General features: G+C 42.2%; 1 protein-coding gene across 2 annotated transcripts in view; it reads right to left on the bottom strand.

The window, feature by feature from the left end:
* Positions 1–226: 226 nt before the first annotated feature.
* GANAB (glucosidase II alpha subunit) overlaps positions 227–12920 on the bottom strand; it is a 69739-nt gene continuing 57045 nt past the window's right edge. For both annotated transcript variants that reach the window (XM_073605297.1, XM_073605298.1), the window contains 3 exons: positions 10286–10395; positions 9439–9539; positions 227–1161 (listed from right to left, as the gene is read on the bottom strand). In XM_073605297.1, coding sequence (XP_073461398.1) covers positions 1052–1161; positions 9439–9539; positions 10286–10395 — 321 coding nt within the window. In that variant the 3' untranslated portion in view covers positions 227–1051. The remainder of the gene's footprint in view (positions 1162–9438; positions 9540–10285; positions 10396–12920) is intronic.

Here is a 12920-nt window from a genome sequence, read left to right as displayed (position 1 = left end):
AAACTCTGGTGTGTGCATTACGATAATGCATTTATATAAAAGAAACAATACAATCTGATTGATCCACAGGGTTCACTTTGAACACTTGCAGGAACTTCTACACTATAAGCAGTATTTTAGGCCAAGCCTGATCAGCGACACAAGCACTTCAACTGGAATTTGATTACCATCAATGAATAGTTCTTGAATATGATGTACACAAATAAAAATATATATCACACACAAAATCATTTTATAGTTTTATTTCTTATTTTATCAAAACATTTCCAATTAAATGAGCTATGGCTCCATTGCCTCCCAAACGAAGAGTTTCATAGAAAATCTTTACCACATGATTATTAACTTTCCTCCAACCTTACACTCATTATCAGACTGAAAGAGGGGGGAGGGATGCAGACAAAGTCTCCCCAGTCAGACCTAGGTTTGAAGGATCACATTACTGGGCTGTATCTTGTCAGATACAAGTTGAGGAAAGAGGGAAGTGATTTTGGGGTTGCTGTCCAGATTAATGCTAATTTCTAGTGAATCCATTTTCAGCTTAAAATCACTCACACATAAATGGCTGTAGCCCTGAGTTTGTCATCTACAGGTTTGTTAGACCTCTCTTGGACGTTTGGTCATCCATTTCTCTCATATGTTATTGAGAGATGTGGAGCTGGATGACTGATAGGGGAAGGGGGTGGGTATGGGGGACAGGCATGATTGAAAAGGGGCCAACAGATTGCATTTATTTTTCTGAGAAGAGGTAATCCCATGTCTTATAGATACTTGGGACAGGTACAGTGCATTAAACAATCTATGTACACTTAAGTGCAGTTGGGCAAATCCCAGGAAAAAAAAAAAAACAAAAAAACAAAAAACTAAAAACAAAAAAAACCTGACAATCAAAAACGCACTCACACAGACACACACACTCGGCACATTCTACACATCCTCTGGTCTCTAGTCTCACATTTGGTCCATGAATGATGTCCACCCACCAGCCCCCCTTACACCTGGGGAGAAAATGTCTTTGCTTCCCCCTCCCCTTCAAGACTCTGTATTAGTGATGTTATCGTAGGGACATTGTGAAGTCTGATGAAATATTCACTCCAGGTTTTCTTACAGTAAGTACAGAGGTTTGAGAATCATATTCAAACTCCAGCTGCGTTTCTGTTCCATCTGCAGAAAATAAGTCAGAATGTTAATGCACGCTCAACCCAGATCATTTTTTGAAATCAGCTGCAAGGCATTCATGTAAATATTTAAAATAAATAGCGCATGTTGTACTTAATACCCCGTTTTAGTTGCCGATCAATTTTTCTCTTACTTATTCAGTTATGGTTTTATTGAAAGAATTGTTAATGATTGATACATGTATTGTATGAAGCATCACACAGATTTTCCTCCTAAACATATCACTACCTTCTGGTTGTCATAGGGCTGATCTACTAAAACAGGAGGAGTGCTCAAAATCTGCTGCAGCTCTGCATGGAAACCAATCAGCTTTAATAGTATGTTATAGAATACCTAAAATGATCAGTCTATCATTTTAATGGTAGATTTTTAACAGTGAGACAGAACAGAAATATCCAGAAAAAAGCATTTCAAAAAAGTTATAAAATTGATTTGCATTTTAATGAGTGAAATAAGTATTTCACCCCTTCGCCAAACATGACTTCATACTTGGTGGCAAAACCCTTGTTTGCAATCACAGAGGTCAGAAGTTTCTTGTAGTTGGCCACCAGGTTTCCACACATCTCAGGGGGGATTTTGTCCCACTCCTTTTGCAGATCCTCTCAAAGCCATTAAGGTTTCGAGGCTGACGTTTGGTAATTTGAACCTTCAGCTCCCTCCACATATTTTCTATGGGATTAAGGCCTGGAGACTTGCTAGGCCACTCGAGGACCTTCTTTTTGAGCCATTCCTTAGTTGTCTTGGCCATGTGTTTTGGGTCATTGTCATGCTGGAATACCCATCCCCGAACCATTTTCAATGTCCTGGCTGAGGGAAGGAGGTTCTCACCCAAGATTTGATGGTACGTGGGCCCCGTCTATCGTCCCTTTGATGCAGTAAAATTGTCCTGTCTTAGCCATGGTGGAGAGATTGGAATCTTATTGATTGCTTCCGTGGACAGGTGTCTTTTATGCAGGTAACAAGCTGATATTAGGAGCACTCCCTTTAAGAGAGAGTGTGCCTAATCTCAGCTCGTTACCTGTATAGAAGACACCTGGGAGACAGAAATATTGCTGATCGATAGAGGATCAAATACTTATTTCACTCATTAAAATGCAAATCAATTTATAACTTTTTTGAAATGTGTTTTTCTGGACATTCGATAGTTATTTTGTCTCTCACTGTTAAAATAAACCTACCATTAAAATGATAGCCTGATCATTTCTTTGTCAGTGGGCAAAGATACAAAATCAGCAGGGGATCAAATATTTTCCCCTCACTGAAAAAAAAATACAATAAAAAATGGACCTGTAACGCATTGCACCCATGATCAGTAGATTGTAGGTGTAATGCCACAGTCCTGCAGACTGTGTGTATGTGTCTGGCCGTACCTCCGATATGAGCAAGTAGTTACACTTGAGACAGGAAGCTCAATGAACTACCACAGCACGGCAAAGGCTGTCGGACCTTTGTCATTTTCCCATTAACAATACACTGTGAAAGAATGAGGCGGCCAGCACCCCGCACAGCCATGGCTTTTTTAGATTGTGCCAGCTAGCCATAGGAGAAGATCCCCCGCTAGCTGTCAGAACGGGGGAGAGTGGGGGCTGGTCCATTCGTAACAGGTTACACCCTGAATATAGGTGTAACATGTTACAAAAGGTGAACTTATGAGGCTTTATCTAATGCATAAATATTTTGGAATCCGTGCTAATGAATACTACCAAGAAGCCATTGCAACAATTAAGAACAAAATTCTTTAAAATAGATAACCACACTATTGCATAGTTTAAATACATCAACTGAAATCTGGAGAGTCTAGTCTTCATGAAAAAGCAACCAAAATCCTGCTTTTATTTATAACTGCCCCAAAACCATTTCCTAGTGGTGTGAATGTAGAATATACATAGTGCAGTAGTTTGTGGTACATGGTGTGCCTGGACACAGGAGACAGCCATCGGATTGGCAGTGTTTGAAGTGTGAATCAGTGAAGTGTGTGGGGTTTTGTGCTTCATTGACTTATGTGCTGATCCCACAGTGCTGGTGTTTGCGAGATGGCATTTCCCCAGTGCTGAACTATCCAGACAATTTTGGGTGAATAACTTACCCTGCACACTGTGCAAACATGTGGTGTTATATGCTGCAATGGAATAAAGGTCTACAGTGCACGCCCAAACAGTACCGTACATTGAACAAGAAAAGTTCTGTTTTTCCTAGGGTCCTGAGTCAGTCACTAGAATCCGTGACTGATGAGCCTATTCCTGAGAAAGTCTATTCTACCGCTATTACTCACAAATCAAATGAGACCATTCGGCTGTTATTAATGCAACATGCACAACTATGAAACTAAAGGCTTAGCATGCTGCTTCTAGCAGTGCGGTTTCATTCTTGGGTTCTTTAACCCCTTCATGACCGCCTAAAATATACAGTAAATATAAAAGTGTACACACCCCTGCTAAACTGTCAGGTTTCTGTGATGTAAAAAAAAAAAAAAAAAAAAAAAAAAAAAAAAAAGATAAAAGAAAGATAAATAATTTTAAAACTTTCCACCTTTAACCACTTCAGCCATGGAAGGATTTACCCCCTAATGACCAGGCCATTTTTTGCAATACGGCACTGCATCGCTTCAACCGACAAATGCGTGGTCGTGCGACATTGTACCCAAAACAAAATGTCCTTTTTTCCCCCCCACAAATGGCTCAAATAGGGGGAAGATTTAGGGACTCTCTTTATTATTGTTTTTACTAGTAATGGCGGCGATCAGCGATTTTAAGCAGGACTGCGACATTGCAGCGGACAAATCTGACCCCAAGTGACACTTTGTTGACCAGCGACACCAATACAATGATCAGTGCTATAAAAAAAAAATATACACTGACTGCTGTATAAATGGCACTGTCAGGGAGGGGGTTAACACTAGGTGTGAGCAAAGGGTTAAGTGTTCCCTAGGGAGGTGCTTTCTTACTGTCAGGGGGACGGACTACCTGGGGGTAGAGAGAGATTGCTGTTCCTGATCACTAGGAACAGCTGATCTCTCCCTCTCCTCCCCTGTCAGAACGGGGATCCGCCTTGTTTACATGCCCATCCTGCCTCTCTTTACTGCGGGTTGCCGGCGGACAGTCAGCCGGACCTGTGGGCGAGCTCCCGTGGTGCTTGCCCACTGTATCCAATGCACGGGCCGATTACGGGTACTTCAGTTTGCGCAGCCGGGCCGCCCTGCCACAATATATATGCGGTGGGTGGTCCGGAAGTGGATAATGTGACCTATAAACAGTACAACTCAATTGAAAAAACAAGTAAAACTAAAATAATGTGGTTGCATAAGTGTTCACACCCTCTTATAACTGGGGATGAAGCTGTATTCAGAATTAAGCAATCACATTCAAACTCATGTTAACCACTTCACATCCCCCCCCATCATATGACGTCCGCAGGAGGGTTCTCCTGGGCGGGCGTCATATGACGTCCTGGGCTTCCCGGCCATCTAGGGGGCGCGCCCTTGCAGCGTCACTTGGGAGCTGATGCACGTGTCTGGCGGCTGCGATTGCCCGATAACAGAGCAGGACCGTGGATCTGTGTGTGTAAACACACAGATCCACGTCCTGTCAGGTGAGAGGAGACCGATCATGTGATCCCAGTACAGAGGAACACCGATCGGTCTCCTCCCCTTGTGAGTCCCCTCCCCCTAAAGTTAGAATAACTCCCTAGGTAACACACACTTAACCCCTTGATCGCCCCCTAGTGTTAACCCCTTCCCTGCCAGTGACATTTATACAGTAATCAGTGCATTTTTATAGCACTGATCGCTGTATAAATGTGAATGGTCCCAAAATGATGTCAAAAGTGTCCGATATGTCCGCCGCAATTTCATAGTCACGATAAAAATCGCAGATCGCCGCAATTACTAGTAAAAAAATAAATAAATAATAAAAATGCCATAAAACTATCCCCTATTTTGTAGACACTATAAACTTTTGTGCAAACCAATCAATATATGCTTATTGCGATTTTTTTTACCAAAAATATATAGAATACATATTAGAGGTCGACCGATATATCGGCCGGCCGATATATCGGCCGATATTTGGCGTTTTTTACTTAATCGGCATCGGCCGATTGTGCTGATAAAAAAGGCCGATTATAACTTCAGCCGTGACTTGCAAATGACTTCTGTAATATAAGTCAATGCAAGTTGCCTGAAAGTTATCTTCTCTCCTTCTCTGGGCAGCCTGCCAAGTCTGATAAGAAGATACATTTGTATCTCTTCAAGTTCTTTTTTATCAATAGACTGAACTCCGTGGAGAAGTTTTCAGTTTAACCATTTAAAGACTAAATCTTTTCTGACACTTGTTGCTTACAAGTAAAAATCCTGTATTTTCTGCTAGAAAATCACTTAGAACCCCCAAACATTATATATATTTTTTTTAGCAGAGACCCTAGGGAATAAAATAGCGGTTGTTGCAATATTTTATGTCACACGGTATTTGCGCAGCGGTCTTTCAAACGCAATTTAAAAAAAAAATACACTAATAAATTAAAAAAAAAAACTAAGCAGTAAAGTTAGCCCATTTTTTTTTGTCCAAAAGTTTTGATTACCTGTTTTTGTGTATTAATTTTTAAGATATAGTTTTTTTTTTATATTTTTTTTAATCTAAATTCTACATACAAGTGAACTGATTGGAGGTTTGTTTTGTTTAATAAATGTTTAAATGTAAAAAAAATTTCTGTATCACTTTAGGTTGCTTTCACACTGGAGCGGGCATGCGTTGACGGTAAAACGCTGCTAGTTTTAGCGGCGCTTTACCGTCATTTTAGCGGCGCTATTCGGCTGCTAGCGGGGAGCTTATCACCCAGCAGCAGCCGAGGAAGAGGTTAAATGCGCGCCTGAAGCGCCGCTGCCGAAACGCTTTGCAGGCGCTTTGGCAGCGGTGTGCATTCATTTCAATGGGCAGGAGTGGTGGTATACACCGCTCCAAAGATGCTGCTTGCAGGACTTTTTTTTAACATCCTGCCAGCGCATCGCCTCAGTGTGAAAGCTCTCGGGATCTCACACTGAGACTGCAGGGGAGCCGTTTTACAGGCACTTTACAGGCGCTATTTTTAGCCCAAAAGCGCCTGAAAAAAGCCCCAGTGTGAAAGGGGTCTAAATGTTAGATTTTATGAGATGAAGGGGAAAAAAAAAAAAAAAAAAAATCGGCCTAATATCGGCCCAAAAAAATCGGCATCACATATCGGCCATCGGCCACTGCGATTTCTAAATATCGGCATCGGCATCGGCCAGAGAAAAACCCATATCGGTCGACCTCTAATACATATTGGCCTAAAGTGAGGAAAAAAATTAGTTTTTTTTTTTTTTTTTTTAAATTGGAATATTTATTATAGCAAAAAGTAAAAAAAAAATAGTGTTTTTTTTCAAACTTGTCGCTCTTTTGTTTATAACGCAAAAAATAAAAACCGCAGAGATGATTAAATACCACCAAAAGAAAGCTCTATTTGTGGGGGAAAAAATGCTAAAAATTTCATTTGGGTACAGTGTTGCATGACCACGCAATTGTCAAAGTGCGACAGCGCTAAAAACTGAAAATTGGCCTGGGCAGGAAGGGGATGAAAATGCCCTATATTGAAGTGGTTAAATAGGAGTCAGTACACACCTGCCATCATTTAAAGTGCCTCTGATTAACCCCAAATAAGGTTCAGCTGTTCTAGTTGGCATTTCCTGATATTTTCTTAGTCGCATCCTACAGCAAAAGCCAACTGTCAGCAGAGAGCTTCCAAAGCATCAGAGGGATCTCATTGTTATAAGGTGTCAGTCAGGAGAAGGGTACAAAAGAATTTCCAAGGCATTAGATATACCATGGAACACAGTGAAGACAGTCATCAACTGGAGAAAATATGTCACAACAGTGACATTACCAAGAACTGGACGTCCCTCCAAAATTGATGAAAAGACAAGGAAAAAAAATGGTCTGATGAAACCAACTGAACTTTTGTTGAACTTTTTGGCCATAATTCCAAAAGATATGTTTGGTGAAAAAACACTGCACATCACAAAAAGAACACCATACCCACAAGTGAAGCATGGTGGTGGCAGCATCATGCTTTGGGGCTGTTTTTCTTCAGCTGGAACAGGGACCTTAGTCAGTCAAGGTAGGAGGGAATTATTAACAGTTATAAATACCAGTCAATATTAATACCTCAGGCTTCTGCTAGAAAGCTGAACATGAAGAGGAATTTCATCTTTCAGCATGACAACAACTCAAAGCATACATCCAAATCAACAAAGGAATAGTTTCACTAGAAAAAGATTAAAAAGTTTTGGAATGGCCAAGCCAGAGCCCAGAACTGAATCCGAAAATCTGTGGGGTGATCCGAAGAGGGCTGTGCACAGGAGATGCCCTCGCAATCTGACAGATTTGGAGTGTTTTTGCAAAGAAGAGTGGGAAAACATTGCCAAGTCAAGATGTACCATGCTGATAGACTCATACCTCAAAAAAGGTGATTCAACAAAGTATTAGTTTAAGGGTGTGCACACTTATGCAACCATATTTTTGTTTTTACTTCCCTCCACCTAAAAGATTTCAGTTTGTTGTTCAACTGAGTTGTACACTTTATAGGTCACATTAAAAAGGTGGAAAAAGTTCTTTAACTATTTAATCTTTGTCTCGTTTTTTTTTTTTTTTTTTTTACAGCACAGAAGACTAACATTTTAAAAAACAGGGGTGTGTAGACTTTATATCCACTGTATGTGGTGTCCAGGGCCTGGCCCTGCACTACACTTTTAAAACTCAGATGGCTAGACCATTTTTGCAATTTTTCACCATACATTTTCTGAAAGCACATAACCAGTAGAATTAAAAAATAAATACAAATAAAAAGGAGCTACTGATTTTTAAGGCCTCGCAAGGTTTGCGAAAATTTTTATCAAAATCTATATTTTTGCTAAAAATACACGAACACAGAGCAAAATTCCTGCCAATTTCCTACCAAATATAAAAGCTTAACTTGTATTGACGTAATAAATATTTGTACATTTCAAATTGTGCCTTTTTGTGAAATGGTGAATATTGAACTTATGCAAAACTGTAAATAACCAAATTCCTCTAAAAATGTGGAGGAGGTTTTCAATTGTTCACTCACAGCTTTCAGAGTTTGTAAAAGACCCCCAAATCATATATTTTCTGAAAGCACTCGACTAGTTGAATAAAAAGACGGTGCTAATTTTTTTTTAAGGCCCTACAATAGTTGCACAAATGTTTCTCAAACTGCTATTTTCACAAAAAGAGAACCCCCCCCACATATAACTTACAAAATTCCCGTTAAAATTCCTACTGACACCTGGTTCAATGGGGTGTGCTAAAGCATTTACACAAGTCTTCTGTGCATCCCTGTGCAGGCAGTCCCGTTCGTATCAATTTGGACGCAGCAGTTGAAAGGACCCAAATCTGACATCAGTGCCGGTGTATGGCCCCAAATGCAGAGTGTGAGTTCAGAAATATGCACCCACACTGATGTCAAGATGAGAGCAGTGGCTGCATCTATGCAGCTGCTGTGTCCCAATTGACATAAGTGGGACTGCCTACATGAGAATAGATAGAACGCCTGTGCAGCTAAACGCAGCCCTGCAGTAGTTTTGCTCCTTTATAGCAAAAAGGAGGGATGTTTAGAATGACAGGCCCATACAGCATACGGACCTGGCCAGCTGGGAGCAGTGCTGTATGCCGTATAGACCTGGCACTGCACGTGTTCTTGTGTTTGTGCTTGAAGCTCACTTGGGGGCTCCCAACACAGAGACCGGGTTGTTGGTGACAGCCTCGAGTCTCCAACGATCAGGACCCAGGGGGAACAGATCCCGATCACATGATTGCTGTGATTATTCAATCTGTTGGTCGCCCCTGTGTTGTTTTTCCTCTGTGAAGAGAACACCACCATTCCCTCTAGCCAGGAGGGGGAGATAAATTGTACATTTTTCTCCTGGCTAGCAGACATGTCTGCAAAATAAAAAAAAAAAATAAAAAGTTACCTAGTTCAGGGATTGATCTGAGTGCGAGTTAGTGTCAGTGCCAGTTTCAGTTAATGTGACAATGTCCATCAGTGGCACTGTCAATGTCTGGCCGGCCGTGTCAGTCCGCCTCCGTGGCCCTAATGGCAGTTAGTGTCAATGGCAGTCAATGTTCGTGTCAGTTGCAGTGTGCCAGTGAGAATTTGTCCACAAGAGGATGAGCAGAATGGTATAATACTGAGAAACTGGAAAATACTTTCATTCAGGGTGCAGGTGTTGCTTACCTGACAGACGAAGGCTGATGGTGTTGGGCTTTGATGCTCCAATGATTACAACTCTCTCTAGCCAGGCAGGAGTCTCAAACTTTCCATGAAGATCCAGTGAGCTGATAAAAACATGTTATTTTTTTCTGTGGTCAATAATCAAGAAACTTGGGAAATCATTTTCTGTTTTGCATTCATTTTTCTCCCTGTTGTAAATCATTCTGGGCCTCATTTAATAGAATGGCTAAAATACTGCCACCTGTCATTTCTCCCAGAAAGGCTGCACTTAGATAATGTCACGTGTAATAATCAGCAGATATTCTAGATCAGTGATGGCAAACCCTGGCACCCCAGATGTTTTGGAACTACATTTCCCATGATGGTCAACTACAATGCAGAGTGCATGAGCATCATGGGAAATGTAGTTCCAAAACATCTTTTGGTGCCAAGTTCCGCCATCACTGTTCTAGATTTTTCATGGTAGAGAGAACCTGGACAGTTGCTCTGTAATATCAGGAGGATATATATATATACATACATACACATACACACACACACATATGTACATATATACACACACACACACACACATACACATATATACATACATATACACACACACACAGAGATAGAGATCTATCTATAAGGGCATCCAATAGCAAAGGAGCATAAAAGCCCCATATAAGGAGCATAAAAGCCCCATATAAGGAGCATTAAAGCCCCATATAAGGAGCAGATCGGGTTTGTCAGAATATATTAGTTGTCCTTTAAATGTCTAAGAAAAAAAAAACTCCCAAAAATCACTACTACTTTAGTTCATACTAGTTGTTCCAGATATCACTGAGAATTCATATTTTTGTAATCTTACTTTGAAGTTAGCTGTCCATGGCTGTAATTGAATTTTCTATATAAAAACTCGTTTTGCTGGTAATTAAAGCTGTGGCCATCATCCAAATACAATTCACCTTGTGCTTCACCCTAAAACAGACAGAAATAGCTGAAGTAGACAGACCCAAGCAAAAAAGAGCAATATAAAAAAGGTAAATAAGGGCTTGTTCACACCATGCATGCTTTTAGGCCTCATGTACACTGCTGCTCCTAAACATGTTTAGGAGCTTTTGCTGTTTTTTTGCCAAAGCTCTTAAACTCAACTCAATAAAAAGCCTGTGTCCCAATGTGCACACAGGTTTTTATCAGAGTTTAAGGGCAGTTAAACGTCCCTCTACTGAACGCACAATAATAGCCTTCATGAGAGGAACATTTTGGCCAAAAAAATGTGACGCGTTGCAAAAACGCATGCAAGTTTAGCACTTGGACGTTTGTTCGTTTTACCGACAAGTATTCTGGTCAAAGAAATTATCAAACTGCCAACCATACTATAGCCGAATGCCAGCTACAATGCAAATAGCTAGTCCTCATCATACGACGGCCTCCCCTGTTTGCACGGGGGGGGGCAAGCTCTGTGATCACAGTGTTCGGAGCCAATCAGTGGCTCTTTACCATGTGATCAGCTGTGTCCAATCACAGCTGATCAGGAATGTAAATAGAAGCCAGTTATGGTTACATGTACACTGATTGTCAGTGCAGTCTCTACAGTGCCCACCAGTGCAGCCTCATCAGCGCACATCAGTCAAGGAGAAAAAGTTACCTGTTTGCAAAAATGATATAACAAACTATGAAAAAAACTTTTCTCCAAGCGTCTTCCAGGGCAGCCCATGAGACCTTGGGCTCCTCCTACCAGGACAGGAAACACGTCACCCCCACCAGATAAAAGGGCGGTCCTCCAGGCCCATGTCAGTTATTTGTGTTTCCTCCGGACGGGGGGTAACATGTTCATGGAACCTGCTCCCATAGGCCTTATAAGCAGGGGCTTTGTATGGCTTTTTTCTGGGGCATATCACTTACCTCTTCCTCTGCCAGAAGCAGCACACCGCTGGGGAGGTTGGCTGTGTTGCTGTTCTCTGTCCTCAGTGCCTGGAGAGGGCCAGGACTGGTGTGAGGTCGTGCCCCTAGCGCAGTGCATTGCACTCTAGCTCAGCTGAGCTTCGGTTTTCCTTCCCTGCCGACAGCCTGGCTGATCTGAGCAAGGAATGGAGGAAGCCGCAGCGTTCGAGGGGGCGGAGCTATTGCGCTCCAAGCTGGCCCACAGGAAGTGCCTGGAGAGGGTTACTTCCGGGGCATATGATGACATCATCATCGGGCGCCGGAGACGAGGTTCCAGTCTTCATAAACGGCGCAAACAGAGAACGCTGGCTGCTGGTGTTTCTTGGTGTTAAGCAGCCAGGCTGTGGATGACCAAGAGGGGCAGAATGGATCCTCCTGCAGTACCTGCACAGGCAGCGGATGCCGTTCCCAACACCAGCACCTCACAGGTAAGCCTGGGGTGTTCTGTCACCACCTTGCTATCCCTGTGAGTGTTCCCTCCCCCTCCCCCCTCTGTAGTAGTGGGTGTAAGGGGACACATTTCCTCCCTCCTGCACGTGGTGTTACGGAGTGATTGTGTGGCTTTAATTACATTGTGGGTCATTTATTTTGTCTTGCAGACCAAGACTCGGGACAAGGCCCAAGCGCAGCCACTTAAAAGGAAATGTGCGGTTTGCGCAAACAAATTGAGCTCCTCATGGAGCAAAGCAGTTTGTCGCACCTGTATAGAAGGCCTAGTAAAGGATGACCCGGTTGCCTCTTGCCAGAAGATGCTTACTTCTGTTAGGGATGAGCTTGCGTCCACCTTCAGTTCCTTTAGAACGCTTATTGACAAGCTCCAGACTCCAGCAGAGAGTCCGTCTTCACTGAAGGCGTCAGTAAGCACTCCGCAGCAGGCAGAGAGTGAAGACTCTGAGGCTGAGGTCAGATCTACCCGTTCTTCTCTGGAAGAATCAGGGTCAGATACAGAGCCCAGAGATAGAGAATCCACTCGAGGCTCAAGATTTAAGTTATCTGTTGAGGATGTAGATGACTTATTAAAGGCTATCTATACTACCCTTGAATTAAAAGAGGAAGAGGTTCAGTTATCCAAACATGATCTTATGTATAAAGGATTACATAAGAGAAAATCAAGAGTGTTTCCAGTTCATAGTTCTTTGGTTGATACTATTAAACTGGAATGGGATAATCCTGAGAGAAAACCATTCTTCTCTAGTAACCTAAAAAGGAGGTTTCCTTTTGATGAGGACACTGCGCAGCCATGGAATAAGAATCCCAAGTTAGACGCACCTCTTTCAAAAGTTTAAAAAAAACTCGGACCTGGCGTTTGATGATATGGGTACGCTTAAGGATTCGATGGACAAGAGGGGGGATATCCTTCTCCACAGAGCCTGGGACTCAGCAGTTGGAAACCTGAAACCAGCTTTGGCTTCCACTTGTGTGGCCAGAAATCTGGAGGTTTGGTTGACTCAGATTCAGTCACATCTGTCAGCAGGTACCTCCAGAGAGCAAATTCTAAAGTCTTTTCCTCTCCTATTTCAGGCAGTGGGTTTTTTGGCAGATTCTTCCGCTGAGTCGGT

The sequence above is a fragment of the Aquarana catesbeiana genome, linkage group LG11, assembly GCF_042186555.1.
Source record: "Aquarana catesbeiana isolate 2022-GZ linkage group LG11, ASM4218655v1, whole genome shotgun sequence".
Lineage (NCBI taxonomy): Eukaryota > Metazoa > Chordata > Amphibia > Anura > Ranidae > Aquarana > Aquarana catesbeiana.
Note: the sequence above shows the minus strand (reverse complement) of the source record. Positions and strands in the feature narration are given on the sequence as shown.